Source organism: Pezoporus flaviventris, unplaced genomic scaffold (assembly GCF_033815535.1).
Source record: "Pezoporus flaviventris isolate CSIRO_AGI_PZ_B2104156 unplaced genomic scaffold, CSIRO_AGI_Pfla_v1 ptg000725l, whole genome shotgun sequence".
Taxonomy (NCBI): domain Eukaryota; kingdom Metazoa; phylum Chordata; class Aves; order Psittaciformes; family Psittacidae; genus Pezoporus; species Pezoporus flaviventris.
In genome coordinates this window covers 31772-59128 of record NW_026893270.1, presented here as the reverse complement: position 1 = coordinate 59128, position 27357 = coordinate 31772, and the positions used below count along the sequence as shown (strand labels likewise).

At 56.2% G+C, this 27357-nt stretch overlaps 1 protein-coding gene across 1 annotated transcript in view; it reads left to right on the top strand.

Annotated features, from left to right (window-relative positions):
* ATP4A (ATPase H+/K+ transporting subunit alpha) overlaps nt 1-27357 on the top strand; it is a 50915-nt gene that overhangs the window by 7583 nt on the left and 15975 nt on the right. Inside the window, 13 exon segments of the mRNA XM_061444196.1 lie at nt 567-835; nt 2221-2331; nt 2333-2424; nt 5177-5282; nt 11430-11564; nt 13937-14068; nt 14070-14136; nt 15598-15767; nt 17267-17403; nt 18866-19016; nt 19885-20053; nt 21803-21957; nt 25556-25679. Of these exon segments, the coding sequence (XP_061300180.1) occupies nt 567-835; nt 2221-2331; nt 2333-2424; nt 5177-5282; nt 11430-11564; nt 13937-14068; nt 14070-14136; nt 15598-15767; nt 17267-17403; nt 18866-19016; nt 19885-20053; nt 21803-21957; nt 25556-25679 (1818 nt within the window).

Below are 27357 nucleotides of genomic sequence, written 5' to 3'. Positions count from 1 at the left end.
AAACCCCATTAGATCCCCACCACACCTATTAGACCCCACCAACCCCATTAGACCCCCCATTAGACCCCCCAATAGACCCCCCAATAGACCCCACCAACCCCATTAAAACCCACCAACCCCATTAGACCCCACTAACCCCATTAGACCCCCCATTAGACCCCACCAAGCCCCATTAGACCCCACCACCCCCATTAGACCCCACCAACCCCATTAGATCCCCACCACCCCTATTAGATCCCACCAACCCCATTAGACTCCCCATTAGACCCCACCAACCCCATTAGACCCCCCATTAGACCCCACCACCCCCATTAGACCCCACCAACCCCACCAAGCCCCATTAGACCCCATCAATCCCATTAGACCCCACCACCCCCATTAGACCCCCATCACCCCCATTAGACCCCACCACCCCCATTAGACCCCCATCACCCCCATTAGACCCCACCAACCCCATTAGACCCCACCAACCCCATTAGACCCCCCAATAGACCCCACCAACCCCATTAGACCCCCCATTAGACCCCACCAACCCCATCCCATCTCCCCTCCCCTCTTCCTACAAGGCACGGCCATGGGTCTGGTGATCAACACCGGGGACCGGACCATCATTGGCCGCATCGCCAGCCTGGCCTCGGGGGTGGAGAACGAGAAGACCCCCATAGCCATCGAGATCGAGCACTTTGTGGACATCATCGCCGGCCTCGCCATCTTCTTCGGGGCCACCTTCTTCGTGGTGGCCATGGTCATCGGCTACCCCTTCCTGCGCGCCATGGTCTTCTTCATGGCCATCGTGGTGGCCTACGTGCCCGAGGGGCTGCTGGCCACCGTCACGGTAACGTGGACCTCCCATCAAGTCCCTTGGGTCCCATCAAGTCCCTTTGGGTCCCATCAAGTCCATTGGGTCCCATCGAGTCCTTTGGGTCCCATCAAGTCCATTGGGTTCCATTAAGTCCATTGGGTCCCATCAAGTCCCTTTGGGTCCCATCAAGTCCATTGGGTTCCATTAAGTCCATTGGGTCCCATCAAGGCCCTTTGGGTCCCATCAAGTCCATTGGGTTCCATTAAGTCCATTGGGTCCCATCAAGTCCCTTTGGGTTCCATCAAGTCCATTGGGTTCCATCAAGTCCCTTTGGGGCCCATCCAAGTCCATTGGGTCCCATCAAGTCCCTTTGGGTCCCATCAAGTCCCTTTGGGTCCCATCAAGTCCATTGGGTCCCATCAAGTCCATTGGGTTCCATCAAGTCCATTGAGTCCCATCAAGTCCCTTTGGTCCAATCAAGTCCATTGGGTCCCATCAAGTCCATTGGGTCCCATCAAGTCCATTGAGTCCCATCAAGGCCCTTTGGGTCCCATCAAGTCCATTGGGTTCCATCAAGTCCATTGGGTCCCATCAAGTCCCTTTGGGTCCCATCAAGTCCATTGGGTCCCATCAAGTCCATTGGGTTCCATTAAGTCCATTGGGTCCCATCAAGTCCATTGAGTCCCATCAAGTCCCTTTGGGTCCCATCAAGTCCATTGGGTTCCATCAAGTCCCTTTGGGTCCCATCAAGTCCATTGGGTTCCATTAAGTCCATTGGGTCCCATCAAGTCCATAGGGACCCATCAAGTCCCTTTAGGTCCCATCAAGTCGCTTTAGGTCCCATCAAGTCCATTGGGTCCCATTAAGTCCTTTGGGTCCCATTAAGTCCTTTGGGTCCCATTAAGTCCTTTGGGTCCCATCAAGTCCATTGGTCCCATCAAGTTCAAAGTCTTCATGGACCCATGGGTCCCATCCCATGGGTCCTATGGGAGTCCTTATGGTCTCTTGATGGGTCCATAGGTCCCCATAGGTCCCATCCCATCCCATGGGTCCTATGGGAGTCCTTAAGGTCTTGATGGACCCATGGAGCTCATATGGGTCTCTTGATGTCCCCATGGATCCCATGCCATCCCATGGGTCCTATGGGAGTCCTTAAGGTCTTGATGGACCCATGGAGCTCATATGGGTCTCTTGATGTCCCCATGGATCCCATCCCATCCCATGGGGTCCTATGGGAGTCCTTAAGGTCTTCATGTCCCCATGGGTCCCATCCCATCCCATGGGTCCTATCGGAGTCCTTAAGGTCTTGACGGACCCATGGAGCTCATACGGGTCTCTTGATGTCCCTATGGATCCCATCCCATCCCATGGGTCCTATGGAAGTCCTTAAGGTCCCTATGGGCCCTCCTGACCCCCAGGTGTGCCTCTCATTGACGGCCAAGCGCCTGGCGCGCAAGAACTGCGTGGTGAAGAACCTGGAGGCGGTGGAGACCTTGGGCTCCACGTCCACCATCTGCTCCGACAAGACCGGGGACCCTCACCCAGAACCGCATGACCGTGGCCCACCTCTGGTTCGACAACCACATCCACACCGCCGACACCACCGAGGACCAATCCGGTGCGTTGGGGGGCATGAGGGGTCCTTATCATCACTAGGGGTCGTTATGGGTGCCTTCCATCACTAGGGGGTCGTTATGGGTGCCTTCCATCACTATGGGTCGTTATGGGTGCCTTCCATCACTGTGGGTCGTTATGGGTGCCTTCCATCACTAGGGGTCGTTATGGGTGCCTTCCATCACTATGGGTCATTATGGGTGCCTTCCATCACTATGGGTCGTTATGGGTGCCTTCCATCACTATGGGTCATTATGGGTGCCTTCCATCACTATGGGTCGTTATGGGTGCCTTCCATCACTATGGGTCGTTATGGGTGCCTTCCATCACTATGGGTCGTTATGGGTGCCTTCCATCACTATGGGTCATTATGGGTGCCTTCCATCACTATGGGTCGTTATGGGTGCCTTCCATCACTATGGGTCGTTATGGGTGCCTTCCATCACTGTGGGTCGTTATGGGTGCCTTCCATCACTATGGGTCATTATGGGTGCCTTCCATCACTATGGGTCGTTATGGGTGCCTTCCATCACTATGGGTCGTTATGGGTGCCTTCCATCACTAGGGGTCATTATGGGTGCCTTCCATCACTATGGGTCGTTATGGGTGCCTTCCATCACTAGGGGTCGTTATGGGTGCCTTCCATCACTAGGGGTCGTTATGGGTGCCTTCCATCACTATGGGTCATTATGGGTGCCTTCCATCACTGTGGGTCGTTATGGGTGCCTTCCATCACTGTGGGTCGTTATGGGTGCCTTCCATCACTATGGGTCGTTATGGGTGCCTTCCATCACTAGGGGTCATTATGGGTCCCTTCCATCACTATGGGTCGTTATGGGTCCCTTCCATCACTATGGGTCGTTATGGGTGCCTTCCATCACTATGGGTCGTTATGGGTGCCTTCCATCACTAGGGGTCGTTATGGGTGCCTTCCATCACTATGGGTCGTTATGGGTGCCTTCCATCACTGTGGGTCGTTATGGGTGACTTCCATCACTATGGGTCGTTATGGGTGCCTTCCATCCCTATGGGTCATTATGGGTCCCTTCCATCCCTATAGGTCATTATGGGTCCCTTCCATCCCTCTGGGTCATTATGGGTCCCTTCCATCCCTATAGGTCATTATGGGTCCCTTCCATCCCTATAGGTCATTATGGGTCCCTTCCATCCCTATAGGTCATTATGGGTCCCTTCCATCCCTATAGGTCATTATGGGTCCCTTCCATCCCTCTGAGTCATTATGGGTCCCTTCCATCCCTATAGGTCATGATGGGTCCCTTCCATCCCTATAGGTCATGATGGGTCCCTTCCATCCCTATAGGTCATGATGGGTCCCTTCCATCCCTATAGGTCATTATGGGTCCCTTCCATTACTATAGGTCGTTATGGGTCCCTTCCATCCCTATAGGTCATTATGGGTCCCTTCCATCCCTATAGGTCATGATGGGTCCCTTCCATCCCTATAGGTCATTATGGGTCCCTTCCATTACTATAGGTCGTTATGGGTCCCTTCCATCCCTATAGGTCATTATGGGTCCCTTCCATCCCTATAGGTCATGATGGGTCCCTTCCATCCCTATAGGTCATGATGGGTCCCTTCCATCCCTATAGGTCATTATGGGTCCCTTCCATCCCTATAGGTCATTATGGGTCCCTTCCATCCCTCTGGGTCATTATGGGTCCCTTCCATCCCTATAGGTCATTATGGGTCCCTTCCATCCCTATAGGTCATTATGGGTCCCTTCCATCCCTATAGGTCATTATGGGTCCCTTCCATCCCTATAGGTCATTATGGGTCCCTTCCATCCCTATGGGTCATGATGGGTCCCTTCCATCCCTATAGGTCATGATGGGTCCCTTCCATCCCTATAGGTCATGATGGGTCCCTTCCATCCCTATAGGTCATGATGGGTCCCTTCCATCCCTATGGGTCATGATGGGTCCCTTCCATCCCTATAGGTCATGATGGGTCCCTTCCATCCCTATAGGTCATGATGGGTCCCTTCCATCCCTATAGGTCATTATGGGTCCCTTCCATCCCTATAGGTCATGATGGGTCCCTTCCATCCCTATAGGTCATGATGGGTCCCTTCCATCCCTATAGGTCATGATGGGTCCCTTCCATCCCTATAGTCATTATGGGTCCCTTCCATCCCTATAGGTCATTATGGGTCCCTACCATCCCTATAGGTCATGATGGGTCCCTTCCATCCCTATGGGTCATGATGGGTCCCTTCCATCCCTATAGGTCATGATGGGTCCCTTCCATCCCTATAGGTCATGATGGGTCCCTTCCATCCCTATAGGTCATTATGGGTCCCTTCCATCCCTATAGGTCATGATGGGTCCCTTCCATCCCTATAGGTCATGATGGGTCCCTTCCATCCCTATAGGTCATGATGGGTCCCTTCCATCCCTATAGGTCATTATGGGTCCCTTCCATCCCTATAGGTCATTATGGGTCCCTTCCATCCCTATAGGTCATGATGGGTCCCTTCCATCCCTATGGGTCATTATGGGTCCCTTCCATCCCTATAGGTCATTATGGGTCCCTTCCATCCCTATAGGTCATTATGGGTCCCTTCCATCCCTATAGGTCATGATGGGTCCCTTCCATCCCTATGGGTCATTATGGGTCCCTTCCATCCCTATAGGTCGTTATGGGCGATAAGGTCCATAACCACCTCTCCCAGCCCCATATATGGCCCCTATACACCCCTATGGTGCCCTCATCCCTCCTGCCCCACCACCCCAGGGCAGAGCTTTCGACCAGTCCTCAGAGACCTGGACCATGCTGAGCCGCATCATCGCCCTCTGCAATAGGGCCCAGTTCAAGCCAGGCCAGGACAACGTCCCTATAGCCAAGGTGAGACCTATAGGGGGCTTATATGGGGCTGCAAGGGGGTTATATGGGGCTGCAAGGGGCTTATATGGGGCTGCAAGGGGGTTATATGGGGCTGCAAGGGGGTTATATGGGGCTGCCAGGGGGTTATATGGGGCTGCAAGGGGGTTATATGGGGTTGCAAGGGTGTTATATGGGGTTGCAAGGGGGTTATATGGGGTTGCAAGGGGGTTATATGGGGCTGCAAGGGGGTTATATGGGGTTGCATGGGGGTATATGGGGCTGCAAGGGGGTTATATAGGGCTGCAAGGGGGTTATATGGGGCTGCAAGGGGGTTATATGGGGCTGCCAGGGGGTTATATGGGGTTGCAAGGGGGTTATGTGGGGCTGCAAGGGGGTTATATGGGGCTGCCAGGGGGTTATATGGGGCTGCAAGGGGGTTATATGGGGCTGCCAGGGGGTTATATGGGGTTGCAAGGGGGTTATATGGGCTGCCAGGGGTTATATGGGGTTGCAAGGGTGTTATATGGGGTTGCAAGGGGGTTATATGGGGTTGCAAGGGGGTTATATGGGGCTGCAAGGGGGTTATATGGGGTTGCATGGGGGTATATGGGGCTGCAAGGGGGTTATATAAGGGCTGCAAGGGGGTTATATGGGGCTGCAAGGGGGTTATATGGGGCTGCCAGGGGGTTATATGGGGCTGCAAGGGGGTTATATGGGGCTGCAAGGGGGTTATATGGGGTTGCAAGGGTGTTATATGGGGCTGCAAGGGGGTTATATGGGGTTGCAAGGGGGTTATATGGGGCTGCAAGGGGGTTATATGGGGTTGCATGGGGTATATGGGGCTGCAAGGGGGTTATATGGGGTTGCAAGGGGGTTATATGGGGCTGCAAGGGGGTTATATGGGGTTGCCAGGGGGTTATATTGGGATGCAAGGGGGTTATATAGGGATGCAAGGGGGTTATTATGGGCTGCAAGGGGGTTATATGGGGTTGCCAGGGGTTATATTGGGATGCAAGGGGGGTTATATGGGGTTGCAAGGGGGTTATATGGGGTTGCAAGGGGGTTATATGGGGTTGCCAGGGGTTATATTGGGATGCAAGGGGGTTATATAGGGATGCAAGGGGGTTATATGGGGCTGCAAGGGGGTTATATGGGGTTGCAAGGGGGTTATATGGGGCTGCAAGGGGGTTATATGGGGTGCAAGGGGGTTATATGGGGTTGCAAGGGGTTATGTGGGGCTGCAAGGGGGTTATATGGGGCTGCAAGGGGTTATATGGGGCTGCAAGGGGGTTATATGGGGTTGCAAGGGGGTTATATGGGGCTGCAAGGGGGTTATATGGGGCTGCAAGGGGGTTATATGGGGTTGCAAGGGGGTTATATGGGGTTGCAAGGGGGTTATATGGGGCTGCCAGGGGGTTATATGGGGCTGCAAGGGGGTTATATGGGGCTGCAAGGGGGTTATATGGGGCTGCAAGGGGGTTATGTGGGGCTGCCAGGGGGTTATATGGGGTTGCAAGGGGGTTATATGGGGCTGCAAGGGGTTATATGGGTCTGCCAGGGGGTTATATGGGGTTGCAAGGGGGTTATATGGGGCTGCAAGGGGGTTATATGGGGCTGCAAGGGGGTTATATGGGGCTGCCAGGGGGTTATATGGGGCTGCAAGGGGTTATATGGGGCTGCAAGGGGGTTATATGGGGTTGCATGGGGTATATGGGGCTGCAAGGGGGTTATATGGGGCTGCAAGGGGGTTATATGGGGCTGCAGGGGGTTATATGGGGCTGAAAGGGGGTTATATGGGGCTGCAAGGGGGTTATATGGGGTTGCAAGGGGGTTATATGGGGCTGCAAGGGGGTTATATGGGGCTGCAAGGGGGTTATATGGGGCTGCCAGGGGGTTATATGGGGTTGCAAGGGGGCTATATGGGGCTGCAAGGGGGTTATATGGGGTTGCAAGGGGGTTATATGGGGCTGCCAGGGGGTTATATGGGGCTGCAAGGGGGTTATATGGGGCTGCAAGGGGGTTATATGGGGCTGCAAGGGGGTTATATGGGTTGCAAGGGGGTTATATGGGGCTGCAAGGGGGTTATATGGGGTTGCAAGGGGGTTATATGGGGCTGCAAGGGGGTATATGGGGCTGCAAGGGGGTTATATGGGGTTGCAAGGGGGTTATATGGGGCTGCAAGGGGGTTATATGGGGCTGCAGGGGGTATATGGGCTGCAAGGGGGCTATATGGGCTGCAAGGGGGTTATGTGGGGCTGCAAGGGGGTTATATGGGGCTGCAAGGGGGTTATATGGGGCTGCAAGGGGGTTATATGGGGTTGCAAGGGGGTATATGGGGCTGCAAGGGGGTTATATGGGGCTGCAAGGGGGTTATATGGGGTTGCAAGGGGGTTATATGGGGTTGCAAGGGGGTTATATGGGGCTGCAAGGGGGTTATATGGGTTGCAAGGGGGTTATATGGGGCTGCAAGGGGGTTATATGGGGTTGCAAGGGGGTTATATGGGGTTGCAAGGGGGTTATATGGGGCTGCAAGGGGGCTTATATGGGGCTGCAAGGGGGAGCTGCAAGGGGGTTATATGGGGTTGCAAGGGGGTTATATGGGGTTGCAAGGGGGTTATATGGGGCTGCAAGGGGGCTTATATGGGGCTGCAAGGGGGTTATATGGGGTTGCAAGGGGGTTATATGGGGTTGCAAGGGGGTTATATGGGGCTGCCAGGGGGTTATATGGGGCTGCAAGGGGGTTATATGGGGCTGCAAGGGGGTTATATGGGGCTGCAAGGGGGTTATATGGGGCTGCCAGGGGGTTATATGGGGTTGCAAGGGGGTTATATGGGGCTGCAAGGGGGTTATATGGGGCTGCAAGGGGGTTATATGGGGGTTGCAAGGGGGTTATATGGGGCTGCAAGGGGGTTATATGGGGCTGCAAGGGGGTTATATGGGGTTGCAAGGGGGTTATATGGGGCTGCAAGGGGGTTATATGGGGCTGCAAGGGGGTTATATGGGGTTGCAAGGGGGTTATATGGGGCTGCAAGGGGGTTATATGGGGCTGCAAGGGGGTTATAGGGGGCTGCAAGGGGGTTATATGGGGCTGCAAGGGGGTTATAAGGGCCTGCAAGGGGGTTATATGGGGCTGAAAGGGGGTTATATGGGGCTGCAAGGGGGTTATATGGGGCTGCAAGGGGGTTATATGGGGCTGCAAGGGGGTTATATGGGGCTGCCAGGGGGTTATATGGGGCTGCAAGGGGGTTATATGGGGCTGCCAGGGGGTTATATGGGGCTGCAAGGGGGTTATATGGGGCTGCAAGGGGGTTATATGGGGCTGCAAGGGGGTTATAGGGGGCTGCAAGGGGGTTATATGGGGCTGCCAGGGGGTTATATGGGCTTTCTATAGGGGTTAGATGGGGGTTTGGGGAGCTTATGGGGCTCGGAGGGACTTTTAGGCACCCTATATGGGGCTTATATGGACCCTAGGTGGGGCTGAAAGGAAGGTATAGGGTGCTTATGGGGCTGGAAGGGTATATAGGGATCCTATGTGGGGCTGGTAGGGGCTTGTATGGAGCTTATGGGGCTGAGAGGGGCCCTCTATGAGGCTGAGGTGAACCTATAGGGAGCTTATGGGGCTGGAAAGGGCCTATAGAGCCCAGTATAGGGCTGGGATGGGCATATAGGATGCTTATGGGGCTGAGGTGGATCTACAGGCAGCTAATGGGCCCCAAAGGGGCTTATAGGCACCCTATATGGAGGTGGGAGGTGCCTATAGAGACCTTATATGGGGGTGGGAGGGGTTTATAGGGACCCTCTATGGGGCTGGGATGGGCTCATGGGGCTGGGAGGTGTCTATGAGGACATTATATGGGGCTGGAGGGGCTTATGGGGCTGAGAGGGGACTTTAGGGACCATATATGGGGTTGGGAGGAGCCTTTAGGGACCATATATGGAGGTGGGAGGAGCCTTTAGGGACCATATATGGGGCTCGGAGGAGCTTTTAGGGACCATATATGGGGCTGGGAGGAGCCTTTAGGGACCATATATGGGGCTGAGAGGCGTCTTTAGGGACCATATATGGGTGAGAGGCATCTTTAGGGACCATATATGGGGCTGGGAGGGGTCTTTAGGGACCATATATGGGGCTGAGAGGCATCTTTAGGGACCATATATGGGGCTGGGAGGAGCCTTTAGGGACCATATATGGGGCTGGGAGGAGCCTTTAGGGACCATATATGGGGCTGGGAGGAGCCTTTAGGGACCATATATGGGGCTGGGAGGAGCCTTTAGGGACCATATGTGGGGCTGGGAGGTGTCTTTAGGGACCATATATGGGGCTGAGAGGGGCTTAGAAGGACCATATATGGGGCTGAGAGGCGTCTTTAGGGACCATATGTGGGGCTGGGAGGTGTCTTTAGGCACCATATATGGGGCTGAGAGGGGCTTAGAAGGACCATATATGGGGCTGAGAGGCGTCTTTAGGCACCATATATGGGGCTGGGAGGAGCCTTTAGGGACCATATGTGGGCTGAGAGGCATCTTTAGGGACCATATATGGGGCTGAGAGGGGTCTTTAGGGACCATATATGGGGCTGGGAGGAGCCTTTAGGGACCATATATGGGGCTCGGAGGAGCTTTTAGGGACCATATATGGGGCTGGGAGGAGCCTTTAGGGACCATATATGGGGCTGAGAGGCATCTTTAGGGACCATATATGGGGCTGGGAGGGGTCTTTAGGGACCATATATGGGGCTGAGAGGCATCTTTAGGGACCATATATGGGGCTGGGAGGAGCCTTTAGGGACCATATATGGGGCTGGGAGGAGCCTTTAGGGACCATATATGGGGCTGGGAGGAGCCTTTAGGGACCATATATGGAGGTGGGGGGAGCCTTCAGGGACCATATATGGGGCTCGGAGGAGCTTTTAGGGACCATATATGGGGCTGGGAGGAGCCTTTAGGGACCATATATGGGGCTGAGAGGCGTCTTTAGGGACCATATATGGGGCTGAGAGGAGCCCTTAGGGACCATATATGGGTGAGAGGCATCTTTAGGGACCATATATGGGGCTGGGAGGAGCCTTTAGGGACCATATATGGGGCTGGGAGGCGTCTTTAGGGACCATATATGGGGCTGAGAGGAGCCCTTAGGGACCATATATGGGGCTGGGAGGAGCCTTTAGGGACCATATATGGGCTGAGAGGCGTCTTTAGGGACCATATATGGGGCTGAGAGGAGCCCTTAGGGACCATATATGGGTGAGAGGCATCTTTAGGGACCATATATGGGGCTGGGAGGCGCCTTTAGGGACCATATATGGGGCTGAGAGGGGCTTAGAAGGACCATATATGGGGCTGAGAGGCGTCTTTAGGGACCATATGTGGGGCTGGGAGGTGTCTTTAGGGACCATATATGGGGCTGAGAGGCATCTTTAGGGACCATATATGGGGCTGAGAGGCGTCTTTAGGCACCATATATGGGGCTGGGAGGCGCCTTTAGGGACCATATATGGGGCTGAGAGGTGCTTAGAAGGACCATATATGGGGCTGAGAGGCGTCTTTAGGGACCATATATGGGGCTGAGAGGGGCTTAGAAGGACCATATATGGGGCTGAGAGGCGTCTTTAGGCACCATATATGGGGCTGGGAGGAGCCTTTAGGGACCATATGTGGGGCTGAGAGGCATCTTTAGGGACCATATATGGGGCTGGGAGGAGCCTTTAGGGACCATATATGGAGGTGGGAGGAGCCTTTAGGGACCATATATGGGGCTGGGAGGAGCCTTTAGGGACCATATATGGGGCTGATAGGGGTCTTTAGGCACCATATATGGGGCTGGGAGGAGCCTTTGGGGACCATATGTGGGGCTGGGAGGAGCCTTTAGGGACCATATATAGGGCTGGGAGGAGCCTTTAGGGACCATATATGGGGTGAGAGGTGTCTTTAGGGACCATATATGGGGCTGATAGGGGTCTTTAGGCACCATATATGGGGCTGGGAGGAGCCTTTGGGGACCATATGTGGGGCTGAGAGGAGCCCTTAGGGACCATATATGGGGCTGAGAGGGCCTTATAAGGACCATATATGGGTGTGGGAAGTTCATATAGGGACCTGCTATGTGCGTAGTAGCGGCCCTATGGGTCCGTGTCCCCGCCCCCTTACGGCGGCCCCTCCCCCTTTTAGCGTGACGTCATCGGTGACGCGTCGGAGACGGCGCTGCTGAAGTTCGCGGAGGTGACGTTGGGGCCGGTGGCGGCGTTGAGGGCCCGGTTCCCAAAGGTGGTGGAGCTGCCCTTTAACTCCAGCAACAAGTTCCAGGTGATGCAATGGGGCAATGGGGGGCAATGGGGGCAATGGGGGGAATGGGGGGAATGGGGGTAATGGGATCAATGGGGTCAATGAAGTCAACGGGGTCAATGGGATCAATGAGGTCAATGGGATCAATGGGGTCAATGGGGTCAATGGGATCAATGGGGTCAATGGGGTCAATGGGGTCAATGGGATCAATGAAGTCAATGAGGTCAATGGGATCAATGAGGTCAATGGGGTCAATGGGATCAATGGGGTCAATGGGATCAATGAGGTCAATGGGGGCAATGGGATCAATGAGGTCAATGGGGTCAATGGGATCAATGGGGTCAATGGGGTCAATGGGATCAATGAGGTCAATGGGATCAATGAAGTCAATGAGGTCAATGGGATCAATGAGGTCAATGGGGTCAATGGGATCAATGGGGTCAATGGGGTCAATGGGGGCAATGGGATCAATGAGGTCAATGGGGTCAATGGGGTCAATGGGATCAATGGGGTCAATGGGGGCAATGGGATCAATGAGGTCAATGGGGGCAATGGGATCAATGGGGTCAACGGGGTCAATGGGATCAATGAAGTCAACGGGGTCAATGGGATCAATGAGGTCAATGGGGGCAATGGGATCAATGAGGTCAATGGGGGCAATGGGGGCAATGGGATCAATGGGGTCAATGGGGCCAATGGGATCAATGGGGTCAATGGGGGCAATGAGGTCAATGGGGGCAATGGGATCAATGAGGTCAATGGGGTCAATGGGATCAATGGGGTCAATGGGGGCAATGGGGTCAATGAGGTCAATGGGGTCAATGGGATCAATGGGGTCAATGGGGTCAATGGGATCAATGAAGTCAACGGGGTCAATGGGATCAATGAGGTCAATGGGGGCAATGGGGGCAATGGGCTCAATGGGATCAATGGGGTCAATGGGATCAATGAGGACAATGGGGTCAACCAATGGGGACAATGGGGGCGATGCTGAGCCCCCATAGCCCCTGGTGGGACCCCAATGACCTGGTGGGACCCAAAGGACCTTGGTTAAACCCATAAGCCTTGATGGGACCCATAGACCCTGAAGGGACCCAAAGATACCATTAGCACCCGTAGGCCCCATTGGCACCCATAGACCCCATTGGCACCCGTAGGCCCCATTGGCACCCATACACCCCATTGGCACCCATAGCACCCATAGGCACCCATAGCCCCATTGGCACCCATAGCCCCCATAGGCCCCCATAGCCCCCATAGCCCCCCATAGCACCCATTGACACCCATTGCCCCCCATTGGCACCCATAGCCCCCATCGGCACCCATAGCCCCCATTGTCACCCATAGCCCCCCATAGGCCCCCATAGCCCCCCATAGCACCCATTGACACACATAGCCCCCACTGGCACCCATAGCACCCCATAGGCCCCAATAGCCCCCATTGACACCCATAGCCCCCCTTGGCACCCATTGACACCCATAGCCCCCACTGGCACCCATAGCCCCCCATAGGCCCCCATAGCCCCCCTTGGCACCCATTGACACCCATAGCCCCCACTGGCACCCATAGCCCCCCATAGGCCCCCATAGCCCCCCATAGCCCCCATTGACACCCATAGCCCCCACTGGCACCCATAGCCCCCCATAGGCCCCCATAGCCCCCCCATAGCCCCCATTGACACCCATAGCCCCCACTGGCACCCATAGCCCCCCATAGGCCCCCATAGCCCCCCATAGCACCCATAGCCCCCCATAGCCCCCCATAGACACCCATAGCACCCCATTGACACCCATAGCCCCCCATAGCCCCCCATAGCTCCCCATAGGCCCCCATAGCACCCCATAGCACCCATAGCCCCCCATAGCCCCCCATAGCCCCCCATAGCCCCCATAGGCCCCCATAGCCCCCCATAGCCCCCCATAGCACCCATAGGCACCCATAGCACCCCATTGGCACCCATAGCCCCCACTGGCACCCATAGCCCCCATAGGCCCCCATAGCACCCATTGGCATCCATAGCACCCCATTGCCACCCGTAGCACCGCATAGACACCCATAGCACCCCATAGGCCCCCATAGCCCCCCATAGCCCCCCATAGCACCCATAGCCCCCCATAGCCCCCCATAGCACCCATAGCACCCCATTGACACCCATAGCCCCCCATAGCCCCCCATAGCCCCCCATAGCACCCATAGCCCCCCATAGCCCCCCATAGCACCCATAGGCCCCCATAGCCCCCCATAGCCCACCCCATAGGCCCCCATAGCCCCCCATAGCACCCATAGCCCCCATAGCCCCCCATAGCACCCATAGCCCCTCATAGCCCCCCATAGCCCCCCATAGCCCCCCATAGCACCCATAGCCCCCCATAGCCCCCATAGGCCCCCATAGCACCCCATTGGCACCCATAGGTGTCGTCACGAGGCCGGGGAGCGGCAGGTGCTGGTGTTGAAGGGTGCCCCCGAGCGGGTCCTGGAGCGCTGCAGCCACGTCCTGCTCAAGGGCCAGGAGCTGCCCCTGGGTCCCCCAATGGAGGGAGGCCTTCGAGGGGGCCTACGCGGAGCTGGGGGGGCGCGGAGAGAGGGTCCTGGGTGAGTGGGGGCACATCCCATAATATCCCATAGCCCATATCCTATACCATACCAAATATCCCATGATCCCAGATCCATATCCCATATCCCACACCCCATATCCCCATATCCCATATCCATACCCCATAGCCATCCATAGTCCCAATCCCAACCCATATCCCATATCCCATATCCCATACCCCATACCCCATCCCCCATACCCCACAACCCCATACCCCATACCCCATACCCATACCCATATCCCATTACCCCATGCCCATACCCCATACCCATATCCCACATCCCATACCATCCCATAACCCACCCATATCCCACTCCCATATCCCACACCCCATATCCTGCATACCCCATATCCCATCCCATACCCATATCCCATACCCCATATCCCACGTGAAATGTCCCCACTACCCCATATCCCACCATATCCCATATCCCACACCCATATCCCATATCCCATACCCCATACCCCATATCCCATACCCCATACCCCATTCCCCCATACCCCATATCCCCCATACCCCATACCCCATACCCCATACCCCATACCCCATATCCCATACCCCATACCCCATATCCCATATCCCATACCCCAACCCCATATCCCATACCCACACCCATACCCCATACCCCATATCCCATATCCCACACCCTATCCCATACCCCATACCCCATACCCCATATCCCATACCCCACACCCCATACCCATACCCCATACCCCATATCCCATATCCCATACCCCACACCCCACACCCCATACCCCATACCCCATATCCCATATCCCATATCCCATATCCCATACCCCATATCCCATACCCCACACCCCATACCCCATACCCCATATCCCACACCCCATATCCCATACCCCATACCCCATACCCCATATCCCATACCCCACACCCCATACCCCATACCCCATACCCCATATCCCATATCCCATACCCCACACCCCACACCCCACACCCCATACCCCATACCCCATATCCCATATCCCATATCCCATATCCCATACCCCATATCCCATATCCCACACCCCATATCCCATATCCCATATCCCACACCCCATATCCCATACCCCATATCCCACACCCCATATCCCATATCCCACACCCCATATCCCATATCCCACACCCCATATCCCATATCCCATACCCCACACCCCATATCCCATATCCCATATCCCATATCCCATACCCCATGTCCCATATCCTATATCACATACCCCATATCCCATACCCCATACCCCATATCCCATATCCCATATCCCATACCCCATACCCCATATCCCATATCCCATACCCCATACCCCATATCCCATACCCCACATCCCATACCCCATATCCCATATCCCATATCCCATACCCCATACCCCATATCCCACACCCCACATCCCATATCCCATACCCCATATCCCATACCCCACCCCCCACACCCCATACCCCATATCCCACCCCCCACCCCTAGGGTTCTGTTCCCGCTGGCTCCCCGCCGGCTCTGTGCCTCCGGATGGGGACCCCGAGGAGCTCCCGGCCTTGGCCTCCGGGCTCTGCTTCAGCGGCCTCGTGGCCATGATCGACCCCCCCCGGGCCACCGTGCCCCAGGCCGTGCTCAAGTGCCGGACGGCGGGGATCAGGGTATGGGGTAATGGGGGGTAATGGGGGATAATGGGGGGGTTAATGGGGGTAAGGATAATGGGGGGTAATGGGGGTTTAATGGGGTTATAATGGGGGATAATGGGGTTATAATGGGGGGTAATGGGGATAATGGGGGGATAATGGGGTTATAATGGGGGATAATGGGGTTATAATGGGGGATAATGGGGTTCTAAATGGGTTATAATGGGGGATAATGGGGGATAATGGGGTTATAATGGGGGATAATGGGTTATAATGGGGTTATAATGGGGGATAATGGGGGATAATGGGGGTATAATGGGGGATGATGGGGTTATAATGGGGGATAATGGGGTTATAATGGGTTATAATGGGGGATAATGGGGGATAATGGGGTTATAATGAGGGATAATGGGGGATAATGGGGTTATAATGGGTTACAATGGGGTTATAATGGGGGATAATGGGGGATAATGGGGATAATGGAGGATAATGGGGGGATAATGGGGTATAATGATGTTATAATGGGGTTAAAATGGGGTATAATGTGGGATAACGTGGGTTAGGGTTACGGTTACGGTTATGGTTACGGTTATGGTTATGGTTATGGTTAGAGTTAGTTACAATGGGGTTATAATGGGGTATAATGGGTTATAATGGGGGATAACGGGGGATAATGGGGGATAACATGGGATAATGTGGGTTAGGGTTACAGTTAAGGTTATGGTTAGGATAATGGATAGTGGGGGATAATGGGGGATCACGGTGGGGGATAATGGAGGATAAAGGGGGATAATGGGGGATAATGTGGGTTAGGGTTACGGTTATGGTTCGGATAATGTGGGATAATGTGGGGTATGGGATATGTGCTATGGGATATGGGGTATGGGATATGTTGTATGGGATATGGGGTATGGGGTATCTGATATGGGATATGGAGTATGGGATATAGGATATGAGATATGGGATAGAGGATATGGGGTATGGGATATAGGATATGAGATATTGGATATGGGGTATGGGATATGGGGTATGGGATATAGGATATGAGATATTGGATATGGGGTATGGGGTATGGGATATGGGGTATAGGATATGAGATATATGGTATGGGGTATGGGATATGGGGTATGGGATATAGGATATGAGATATGGGGTACGGGGTATAGGATATGGGGTATGGGATATGTTGTACAGAATATGGGGTATGGGGTATGGGGAATGGGGTTTGGAGTATGGAATATGGGGTATGGGGTATGGGATATAGGGTATGATGTATCTGATATGGGATATGAGATATGGGATATGGGGTTTGGGATATAGGATATGGGGTATGGGATGTGGGGTATGGGATATGGCATATGGGATGTGGGGTATGGGATATGGCATATGGGATGTGGGGTATGGGATATGGCATATGGGATGTGGGGTATGGGATATGGCATATGGGATGTGGGGTATGGGATATGGGGTCATTGCTGCCCACACTGCCTCCTCCCACCCCTTGCCCCCCCCCATAGGTGATCATGGTGACCGGGGACCACCCCATCACGGCCAAGGCCATCGCGGCCGCTGTGGGCATCATCTCCGAGGGCAGCGAGACCCCCGAGGAGGTGGCGGCGAGGCTGAGGGTGCCCTTGGAGCGTGTGGACCCCAGGTGGGAGCAGCGTGGCCATTGGTGGCCAATGGAGGTCATTGGTGGCCAATGGAGGTCTTTGGGGGCCAATGGAGGTCATTGGGGGCCAATGGAGGTCATTAGGGGCCAATGGAGGTCATTGGTGGCCAATGGAGGTCATTGGGGGCCAATGGAGGTCATTGGTGGCCAATGGAGGTCATTGGGGTCCAATGGAGGTCATTGGGGGCCAATGGAGGTCATTCGTGGCCAATGGAGGTCATTGGTGGCCAATGGAGGTCATTGGTGGCCAATGGAGGTCATTGGTGGCCAATGGAGGTCATGGGTGGCCAATGGAGGTCTTTGGGGGCCAATGGAGGTCTTTGGGGGCCAATGGAGACATTGGTGGCCAATGGAGGTCATTGGGGGCCAATGGAGGTCATTGGTGGCCTATGGAGGTCATTGGGGGCCAATGGAGCACATTGGTGGCCAATGGAGATCATTGGTGGCCAATGGAGGTCATTGGTGGCCAATGGAGGTCATTGATGGCCTATGGTGGCCATTGATATACTATGGTGGCCATTGATGATCTATGGTAGTCATTGATGGACCATGGTTGCCATTGGTGGTCTATGTTAGACATTGGTGGCCTATGTTAGACATTGGTGGCCAATGGAGGACATTGGTGGCCTACAGGAGACATTGGTGGCCAATGGAGGCCATTGGTGGCCAATGGTGGCCATTGAGGGATTATGGTGGCCATTGGTGGACCATGGTTGATATCGATGGCCTAAGGTGGCCATTGATGGACCATGGTTGCCATTGGTGTTCTATGGTAGACACTGGTGGCCCATGGTGGCCATTGGTGGAGCGTGGTTGATATCAATGGCCTATGGTGGCCATTGATGGCCTACGGTGGCCCTTGAGGGACTATGGTGGCCATTGATGATCTATGGTGGCCATTAATGGTCAATGGTGGCCATTGGTGGCCCATGGTGGCCATTAATGGTCTATGGTAGCCGTTGATGGCCCATGGTGGCCACCACCATGTTTTGGGGCGCTTCAGCACCAAGGACAGGGGTCTAGACCATGGCGGCCATTGATGGTCAATGGTGGCCATTGGTGGCCCATGGTGGCCATTAATGGTCTATGGTGGCCATTGATGGCCCATGGTGGCCACCACCATGTCTTGGGGCGCTTCAGCACCAAGGACAGGGGTCTAGACCATGGCGGCCATTGGTGGCCCATGGTGGCCATTAATGGTCTATGGTAGCCATTGATGGCCCATGGTGGCCACCACCATGTCTTGGGGTGCTTCAGCACCAAGGACAGGGGTCTAGACCATGGTAGCCATTGATGGTCTACGGCGGCCATTGATGGTCTACGGTGGCCATTGCTGGTCTATGGTAGCCATTGAAGGCCCCTGGTAGCCACCACCCCACCTGGGCGTGCTCCAGCCCCACAGATGGGGCTCCGAGGACCCACAAGTCCCCTGTGTGACCCCCAGGCAAGCCCGGGCTCGGGTGGTGACGGGGGCCGAGCTGGCGGCCATGACACCGGAAGCCCTCGAGGGTCTCCTCCGGACCCACCCCGAGATGGTTTTTGCCCGCACGTCCCCACAGCAGAAGCTGGTGATAGTGGAGAGCTGCCAGCGGCTGGTGGGACATGGGATGGGGGGTGTGGGGTGTGGGGTGTGGGTATGGGGTATGGGATATGGGGTGTGGGATATGGGGTGTGGGATATGGGGTGTGGGGTATGGGGTGTGGGGTATGGGATATGGGATATGGGGTATGGTGTATGGTGTATGGGGTGTGGGATGTGGGGTATGTTGTGTGGGGTATGGGGTATGGGGTGTGGGGTGTGGGGTACGGGGTGTGGGGTGTGGGGTATGGGATATGGGGTGTGGGGTATAGGATATGGGATATGGGATATGGGGTGTGGGATATGGGGTGTGGGGTGTGGGGTGTGGGGTATGGGGTATGGGATGTGGGGTGTGGGATATGGGGTATGGGATGTGGGGTATGGGGTATGGAGTATGGGGTATGGAGTATGGGATATGGGGTATGGTATATGGGGTGTGGGATATGGGGTATGGGATGTGGGGTATGGGGTATGGAGTATGGGATATGGGGTATGGTATATGGGGTGTGGGATATGGGGTATGGGATGCGGGGTGTGGGATATGGGGCGTCAGGTAGTCATGGAGTATGGGATATGGGATATGGGATATGGGGTATGGTATATGGGTGTGGGATATGGGGTATGGGATGTGGGGTATGGGATATGGGGCGTCAGGTATGGGGTGTGGGATATGGGATATGGGATATGGGGCATGGGATATGGGATATAGGATATGGGGTATGGGATATGGAGTGTGGCGTATGGGGTATGAGGGGTGGGGTATGGGGCTCTCTGGGTCTTCCCTCTTAGCCTCCTTGGCTCCTCCTGCACCCCACATGCCCACCCAACCCCCCCATCCCCACCCCCCCATCCCCAACGCCCCCACCCCACATCCCCATCCCCTAGGGCGCCATCGTGGCGGTGACGGGCGACGGCGTCAACGATTCGCCGGCGTTGAAGAAGGCCGACATCGGCGTGGCCATGGGCATCGCCGGCTCCGACGCCGCCAAGAACGCCGCCGACATGATCCTATTGGACGACAACTTCGCCTCCATCGTCACCGGCGTCGAGCAGGGTGCGAGGGGGCCGTGGGGCGCAATGGGGCGGGGGTGGGGGGGACGGACCCGACATTGAGGTCGATGGGGGTTTGGGTGCCCAACGTTGAGGTCTATGGGTCTTTGGGTACCCAACGTTGAGGTCGATGGGGGTTTGGGTACCCAACGTTGAGGTCTATGAGGGTTTGGGGACCCAACGTTGAGGTCTATGGGGGTTTGGGTGCCCAACGTTGAGGTCTATGGGTCTTTGGGTACCCAACATTGAGGTCTATGGGGGTTTGGGGACCCAACGTTGAGGTCTATGGGGGGTTGGGTACCCAACGTTGAGGTCTATGGGGGTTTGGGGACCCAGCGTTGAGGTCGATGGGTCTTTGGGTACCCAACGTTGAGGTCTATGAGGGTTTGGGGACCCAACGTTGAGGTCTATGGGGGTTTGGGGACCCAACGTTGAGGTCTATGGGGGTTTGGGTACCCAACGTTGAGGTCGATGGGTCTTTGGGGACCCAACGTTGAGGTCAATGGGTCTTTGGGTACCCAACGTTGAGGTCAATGGGTCTTTGGGTACCCAACGTTGAGGTCGATGGGTCTTTGGGTACCCAACGTTGAGGTCTATGAGGGTTTGGGGACCCAACGTTGAGGTCTATGGGGGTTTGGGTACCCAACGTTGAGGTCTATGGGGGTTTGGGGACCCAACGTTGAGGTCTATGGGGGTTTGGGGACCCAACGTTGAGGTCGATGGGGGTTTGGGGACCCAACGTTGAGGTCGATGGGGGTTTGGGGACCCAACGTTGAGGTCTATGGGGGTTTGGGGACCCAACGTTGAGGTCTATGGGGGTTTGGGGACCCAACATTGAGGTCTATGGGGGTTTGGGGACCCAGCGTTGAGGTCTATGAGGGTTCGGGCACCCCCATTGGGTCATTGGGTCCTTGGTCATTGAGTCCTTGTCCATTGGGTCTTTGGCCATTGGGTCTTTGGGTCCTTGACCATTGGGTCCTTGGTCATTGAGTCCTTGTCCATTGGGTCTTTGGCCATTGGGTCTTTGGGTCCTTGACCATTGGGTCCTTGGCTCTTTGGCTCCTTGTCCATTGGTTCTTTGGGTCTTTGGCTCCTTGGCCATTGGGTCTTTGGGTCCTTGACCATTGGGTCTTTGGGTCTTTGGCTCCTTGGCCATTGGGTCTTTGGCTCCTTGGTCATTGGGTCCTTGACCATTGGGTCTTTGGGTCCTTGACCATTGGGTCTTTGGGTCCTTGACCATTGGGTCCTTGGGTCCTTGACCATTGGGTCTTTGGGTCCTTGGCCATTGGGTCCTTGGGTCCTTGCCCATTGGGTCTTTGGGTCCTTGCCCATTGGGTCTTTGGGTCCTTGGCCATTGGGTCTTTGGCTCCTTGCCCATTGGGTCTTTGGCTCCTTGCCCATTGGGTCTTTGGCTCCTTGGCCATTGGGTCTTTGGCTCCTTGGCCATTGGGTCCTTGGGTCCTTGGCCATTGGGTCCTTGGGTCTTGGTTCTTGTTGGGTCTTTGGGTTCTTGGCCATTGGGTCTTTGGGTCCTTGGCCATTGGGTCTTTGGGTCCTTGCCCATTGGGTCTTTGGCTCCTTGGCCATTGGGTCTTTGGGTCCTTGGGTCTTTGGCTCCTTGGCCATTGGGTCTTTGGGTCCTTGGGTCTTTGGCTCCTTGGCCATTGGGTCTTTGGCTCCTTGCCCATTGGGTCTTTGGGTCCTTGGCCCCATGGCCAGGCCCTGACACCCCCCCCCCCCCCAACCCCCAAAGGCCGCCTGATCTTCGACAACCTCAAGAAGTCCATTGCCTACACCTTGACCAAGAACATCCCCGAGCTGACCCCTTACCTCATCTACATCACGGCCAGCATCCCCCTGCCCCTCGGCTGCATCACCATCCTCTTCATCGAGCTCTGCACCGACATCGTGAGCCCCATTGTTGGGGGGTGGGGTTGGGGGGGGTGTTCCTCACCCCGATTCCCCTATAGGGACATCTCCCCATAGGAGATGATGGAGGCAGTGGGGGTTCGCAGATGGGGGTCGTCACCATCGAGGCCCCATTGAAAAGGGTCGATCCATTGAGGGTCTCCATTGGGGTGCCCCATAGGAGATGATGGAGGCAGTGGGGTTCCCCTATGGATGTGTGGGTCACCACCATCGAGGCCCCATTGAAAAGGGTCGATCCATTGAGGGTCTCCATTGGGGTGCCCCATAGGAGATGATGGAGGCAGTGGGGTTCCCCTATGGATGTGTGGGTCACCACCATCGAGGCCCCATTGATAGGGGTCCATCCATTGAGGGTCTCCATTGGGGTGCCCCATAGGAGATGATGGAGGCATTGGGGGTCCCGTATGTGGGTCACCACCATCGAGGCCCCATTGAAAAGGGTCGATCCATTGAGGGTCTCCATTGGGGTGCCCCATAGGAGATGATGGAGGCAGTGGGGGTCCCATATGTGGGTCACCACCATCGAGGCCCCATTGATAGGGGTCCATCCATTGAGGGTCTCCATTGGGGTGCCCCATAGGAGATGATGGAGGCATTGGGGTTCCCCTATGGATGTGTGGGTCACGACCATCCACACCCCATTGAAAAGGGTCCATCCATTGTGCTTCTCCATTGGGGTACCACATAGGATCCATGGGGCTGCCCTATAGATATATGGGTCACCCCCATTGACTCCATCCATCCATTGAGCTTCTCCATTGGGGTACCCCATAGGATCCATGGGGCTGCCCTATAGACATATGGGTCACCCCCAATGACTCTACCCATCCATTGAGCTTCTCCATTGGGGTACCCCATAGGATCCATGGGGCTGCCCTATAGATATATGGGTCACCCCCCATTGACTACATCCATCCATTGAGCTTCTCCATTGGGGTACCCCATAGGATCCATGGGGCTGCCCTATAGACATATGGGTCACCCCCATTGACTCCATCCATCCATTGAGCTTCTCCATTGGGGCACCCCATAGGATCCATGGGGCTGCCCTATAGACATATGGGTCACCCCCATTGACTCCATCCATCCATTGAGCTTCTCCATTGGGGTACCCCATAGGATCCATGGGGCTGCCCTATAGATATATGGGTCACCCCCATTGACTCCATCCATCCATTGAGCTTCTCCATTGGGCTACCCCATAGGAACTGGGTACCCCATAGGATCCATGGGGCTGCCCTATAGATATATGGGTCACCCCCATTGACTCCATCCATCCATTGAGCTTCTCCATTGGGGTACCCCATAGGAACCATGGGGCTGCCCTATAGACATATGGGTCACCCCCATTGACTCCATCCATCCATTGAGCTTCTCCATTGGGGTACCCCATAGGATCCATGGGGCTGCCCTATAGATATATGGGTCACCCCCATTGACTCCATCCATTGAGCTTCTCCATTGGGCTACCCCATAGGATCCATGGGGCTGCCCTATAGACATATGGGTCACCCCCATTGACTCCATCCATCCATTGAGCTTCTCCATTGGGCTACCCCATAGGAACCATGGGGCTGCCCTATAGATATATGGGTCACCCCCATTGACATCCATCCATCCATTGAGCTTCTCCATTGGGCTACCCCATAGGAACCATGGGGCTGCCCTATAGATATATGGGTCACCCCCATTGACTCCATCCATCCATTGAGCTTCTCCATTGGGCTACCCCATAGGAACTGGGTACCCCATAGGATCCATGGGCTGCCCTATAGACATATGGGTCACCCCCATTGACTCCATCCATCCATTGAGCTTCTCCATTGGGCTACCCCATAGGAACCATGGGGCTGCCCTATAGATATATGGGTCACCCCCATTGACTCCATCCATCCATTGAGCTTCTCCATTGGGCTACCCCATAGGAACCATGGGGCTGCCCTATAGATATATGGGTCACCCCCATTGACTCCATCCATCCATTGAGCTTCTCCATTGGGCTACCCCATAGGATCCATGGGGCTGCCCTATAGACATATGGGTCACCCCCATTGACTCCATCCATCCATTGAGCTTCTCCATTGGGCTACCCCATAGGAACTGGGTACCCCATAGGATCCATGGGGCTGCCCTATAGATATATGGGTCACCCCCATTGACATCCATCCATCCATTGTGCTTCTCCATTGGGGTACCCCATATAGGATCCATGGGGCTGCCCTATAGATATATGGGTCACCCCCATTGACTCCATCCATCCATTGAGCTTCTCCATTGGGGTACCCCATAGGAACTGGGTACCCCATAGGATCCATGGGGCTGCCCTATAGATATATGGGTCACCCCCATTGACTCCATCCATCCATTGAGCTTCTCCATTGGGGTACCCCATACGAACTGGGTACCCCATAGGATCCATGGGGCTGCCCTATAGACATATGGGTCACCCCCATTGACTCCATCCATCCATTGAGCTTCTCCATTGGGCTACCCCATAGGATCCATGGGGCTGCCCTATAGACATATGGGTCACCCCCATTGACTCCATCCATCCATTGAGCTTCTCCATTGGGCTACCCCATAGGAACTGGGTACCCCATAGGATCCATGGGGCTGCCCTATAGATATATGGGTCACCCCCATTAACTCCATCCATCCATTGAGCTTCTCCATTGGGCTACCCCATAGGAACCATGGGGCTGCCCTATAGATATATGGGTCACCCCCATTGACTCCATCCATCCATTGAGCTTCTCCATTGGGCTACCCCATAGGATCCATGGGGCTGCCCTATAGATATATGGGTCACCCCATTGACTCCATCCATCCATTGAGCTTCTCCATTGGGCTACCCCATAGGAACCATGGGGCTGCCCTATAGACATATGGGTCACCCCCATTGACTCCATCCATCCATTGAGCTTCTCCATTGGGCTACCCCATAGGATCCATGGGGCTGCCCTATAGATATATGGGTCACCCCCATTGACTCCATCCATCCATTGAGCTTCTCCATTGGGCTACCCCATAGGATCCATGGGGCTGCCCTATAGACATATGGGTCACCCCCATTGACTCCATCCATCCATTGAGCTTCTCCATTGGGCTACCCCCATAGGAACTGGGTACCCCATAGGATCCATGGGGCTGCCCTATAGATATATGGGTCACCCCCATTGACTCCATCCATCCATTGAGCTTCTCCATTGGGGTACCCCATAGGATCCATGGGGCTGCCCTATAGATATATGGGTCACCCCCATTGACTCCATCCATCCATTGAGCTTCTCCATTGGGCTACCCCATAGGAAACCATGGGGCTGCCCTATAGACATATGGGTCACCCCCATTGACTCCATCCATCCATTGAGCTTCTCCATTGGGCTACCCCATAGGAACTGGGTACCCCATAGGATCCATGGGGCTGCCCTATAGATATATGGGTCACCCCCATTGACTCCATCCATCCATTGAGCTTCTCCATTGGGCTACCCCATAGGAACTGGGTACCCCATAGGATCCATGGGGCTGCCCCACGGATGTGTGGGTCCCCGAGCGCCCCCTTCCTGCCCCACAGTTCCCCTCCGTGTCCTTGGCCTATGAGAGGGCCGAGAGCGACATCATGCACCTGAGGCCCCGCAACCCCCGGCGCGACCGATTGGTCAACGAGCCCCTGGCTGCTTACTCCTACTTCCAGATAGGTGGGGGGGCACCCATGGGTGGGGGGGGTGGGGGGGGCACCCATGGGTGGGGGGGGGGGGCACCCATGGGGGGGGGGGGGGGGGCACCCATGGGTGGGGTGGGTAAGCAATGGGTGGGGTGGGGAGCACCTATGGGGGGCGGAGCACCTATGGGTGGGGGGGGTGGGGGGGGCACCCATGGGTGGGGTAGGGGGGCACCCATGGGGGAGGGGGGGCACCCATGGGTGGGGGGCTGGGGGGGGCACCCATGGGTGGGGGGGGGTAAGCAATGGGTGGGGTGGGGAGAACCTATGGGTGGGGTGGGGGGGCACCCATGGGTGGGGTAGGGGGGCACCCATGGGTGGGTGGGAGCACCCATAGGTGTGGGGGGATAAGCAATGGGTGGGGTGGGAGCACCCATGGGGGGGGACACCTATGGGTTGGGGGGGGGGGGCACCCATGGGTGGGGGAGCACCTATGGGTGGGTGGGGGGGGGCACCCATGGGTGGGTGGGAGCACCCATAGGTGTGGGGGGGTAAGCAATGGGTGGGGTGGGGAGCACCTATGGGGGGGGACACCTATGGGTGGGTGGGGAGCACCCATGGGTGGGGGGGGGTGCGGGGGGCACCCATGGGTGTGGGGGGGTAAGCAATGGGTGGGGTGGGAGCACCTATGGGTGGGGTGGGGGGGGCACCCATGGGTGGGGTAGGGGGCACCCATGGGTGGGTGGGAGCACCCATAGGTGTGGGGGGATAAGCAATGGGTGGGGTGGGAGCACCCATGGGGGAGGGACACCTATGGGTTGGGGGGGGGGGGGGCACCCATGGGTGGGGGAGCACCTATGGGTGGGTGGGGAGCACCCATGGGTGGGGGGGGGGGGGGCACCCATGGGGGTGGGGGGGGGGGCACCCATGGGTGGGGGGGGTAAGCAATGGGTGGGGTGGGAGCACCTATGGGTGGGGTAGGGGGGCACCCATGGGTGGGGTAGGGGGGCACCCATGGGTGGGTGGGGAGCACCCATAGGTGTGGGGGGGTAAGCAATGGGTGGGGTGGGGAGCACCTATGGGGGGGGACACCTATGGGTGGGGTGGGGGGGCACCCATGGGTTGGGGGGGGGGCACCCATGGGTGGATGGGGGGACACCCATGGGTGGGGAGCACCTATGGGGGGGGGGGGGGGAGCACCCATGGGTGGGGGGGGTGGGGGGGGCACCCATGGGTGGGGGGGGCACTATGGGGGGGGGCACCCATGGGGGGGAATGGGGGGGGCACCCATGGGTGGGGGGGGTAAGCAATGGGTGGGGTGGGGAGCACCTATGGGGGGGGGAGCACCTATGGGTGGAATGGGGGGGCACCCATGGGTTGGGGGGGGGGGGGCACCCATGGGTGGGGGGGTGGGGGGGGCACCCATGGGTGGGGGGTGGAGTAATCAATGGGGGAGGTAATCAAAGTGTTGGGCTTTGGGTCTATGGGTCCTTGGGTGTATGTGTCACTGACCTCTGCCCCATTGATCTATGGGTCCCCGCCCCACTGATCTCTGCCCCACTGATCTCTGGGTCCCTGCCCCACTGATCTATGGCTCCCTGCCCCACTGATCTCTGCCCCACTGATCTATGGCTCCCTGCCCCATTGATCTCTTCCCCACTGATCCATGTGTACCTGCCCCACTGATCTATGGGTCCCTGCCCCACTGATCTCTG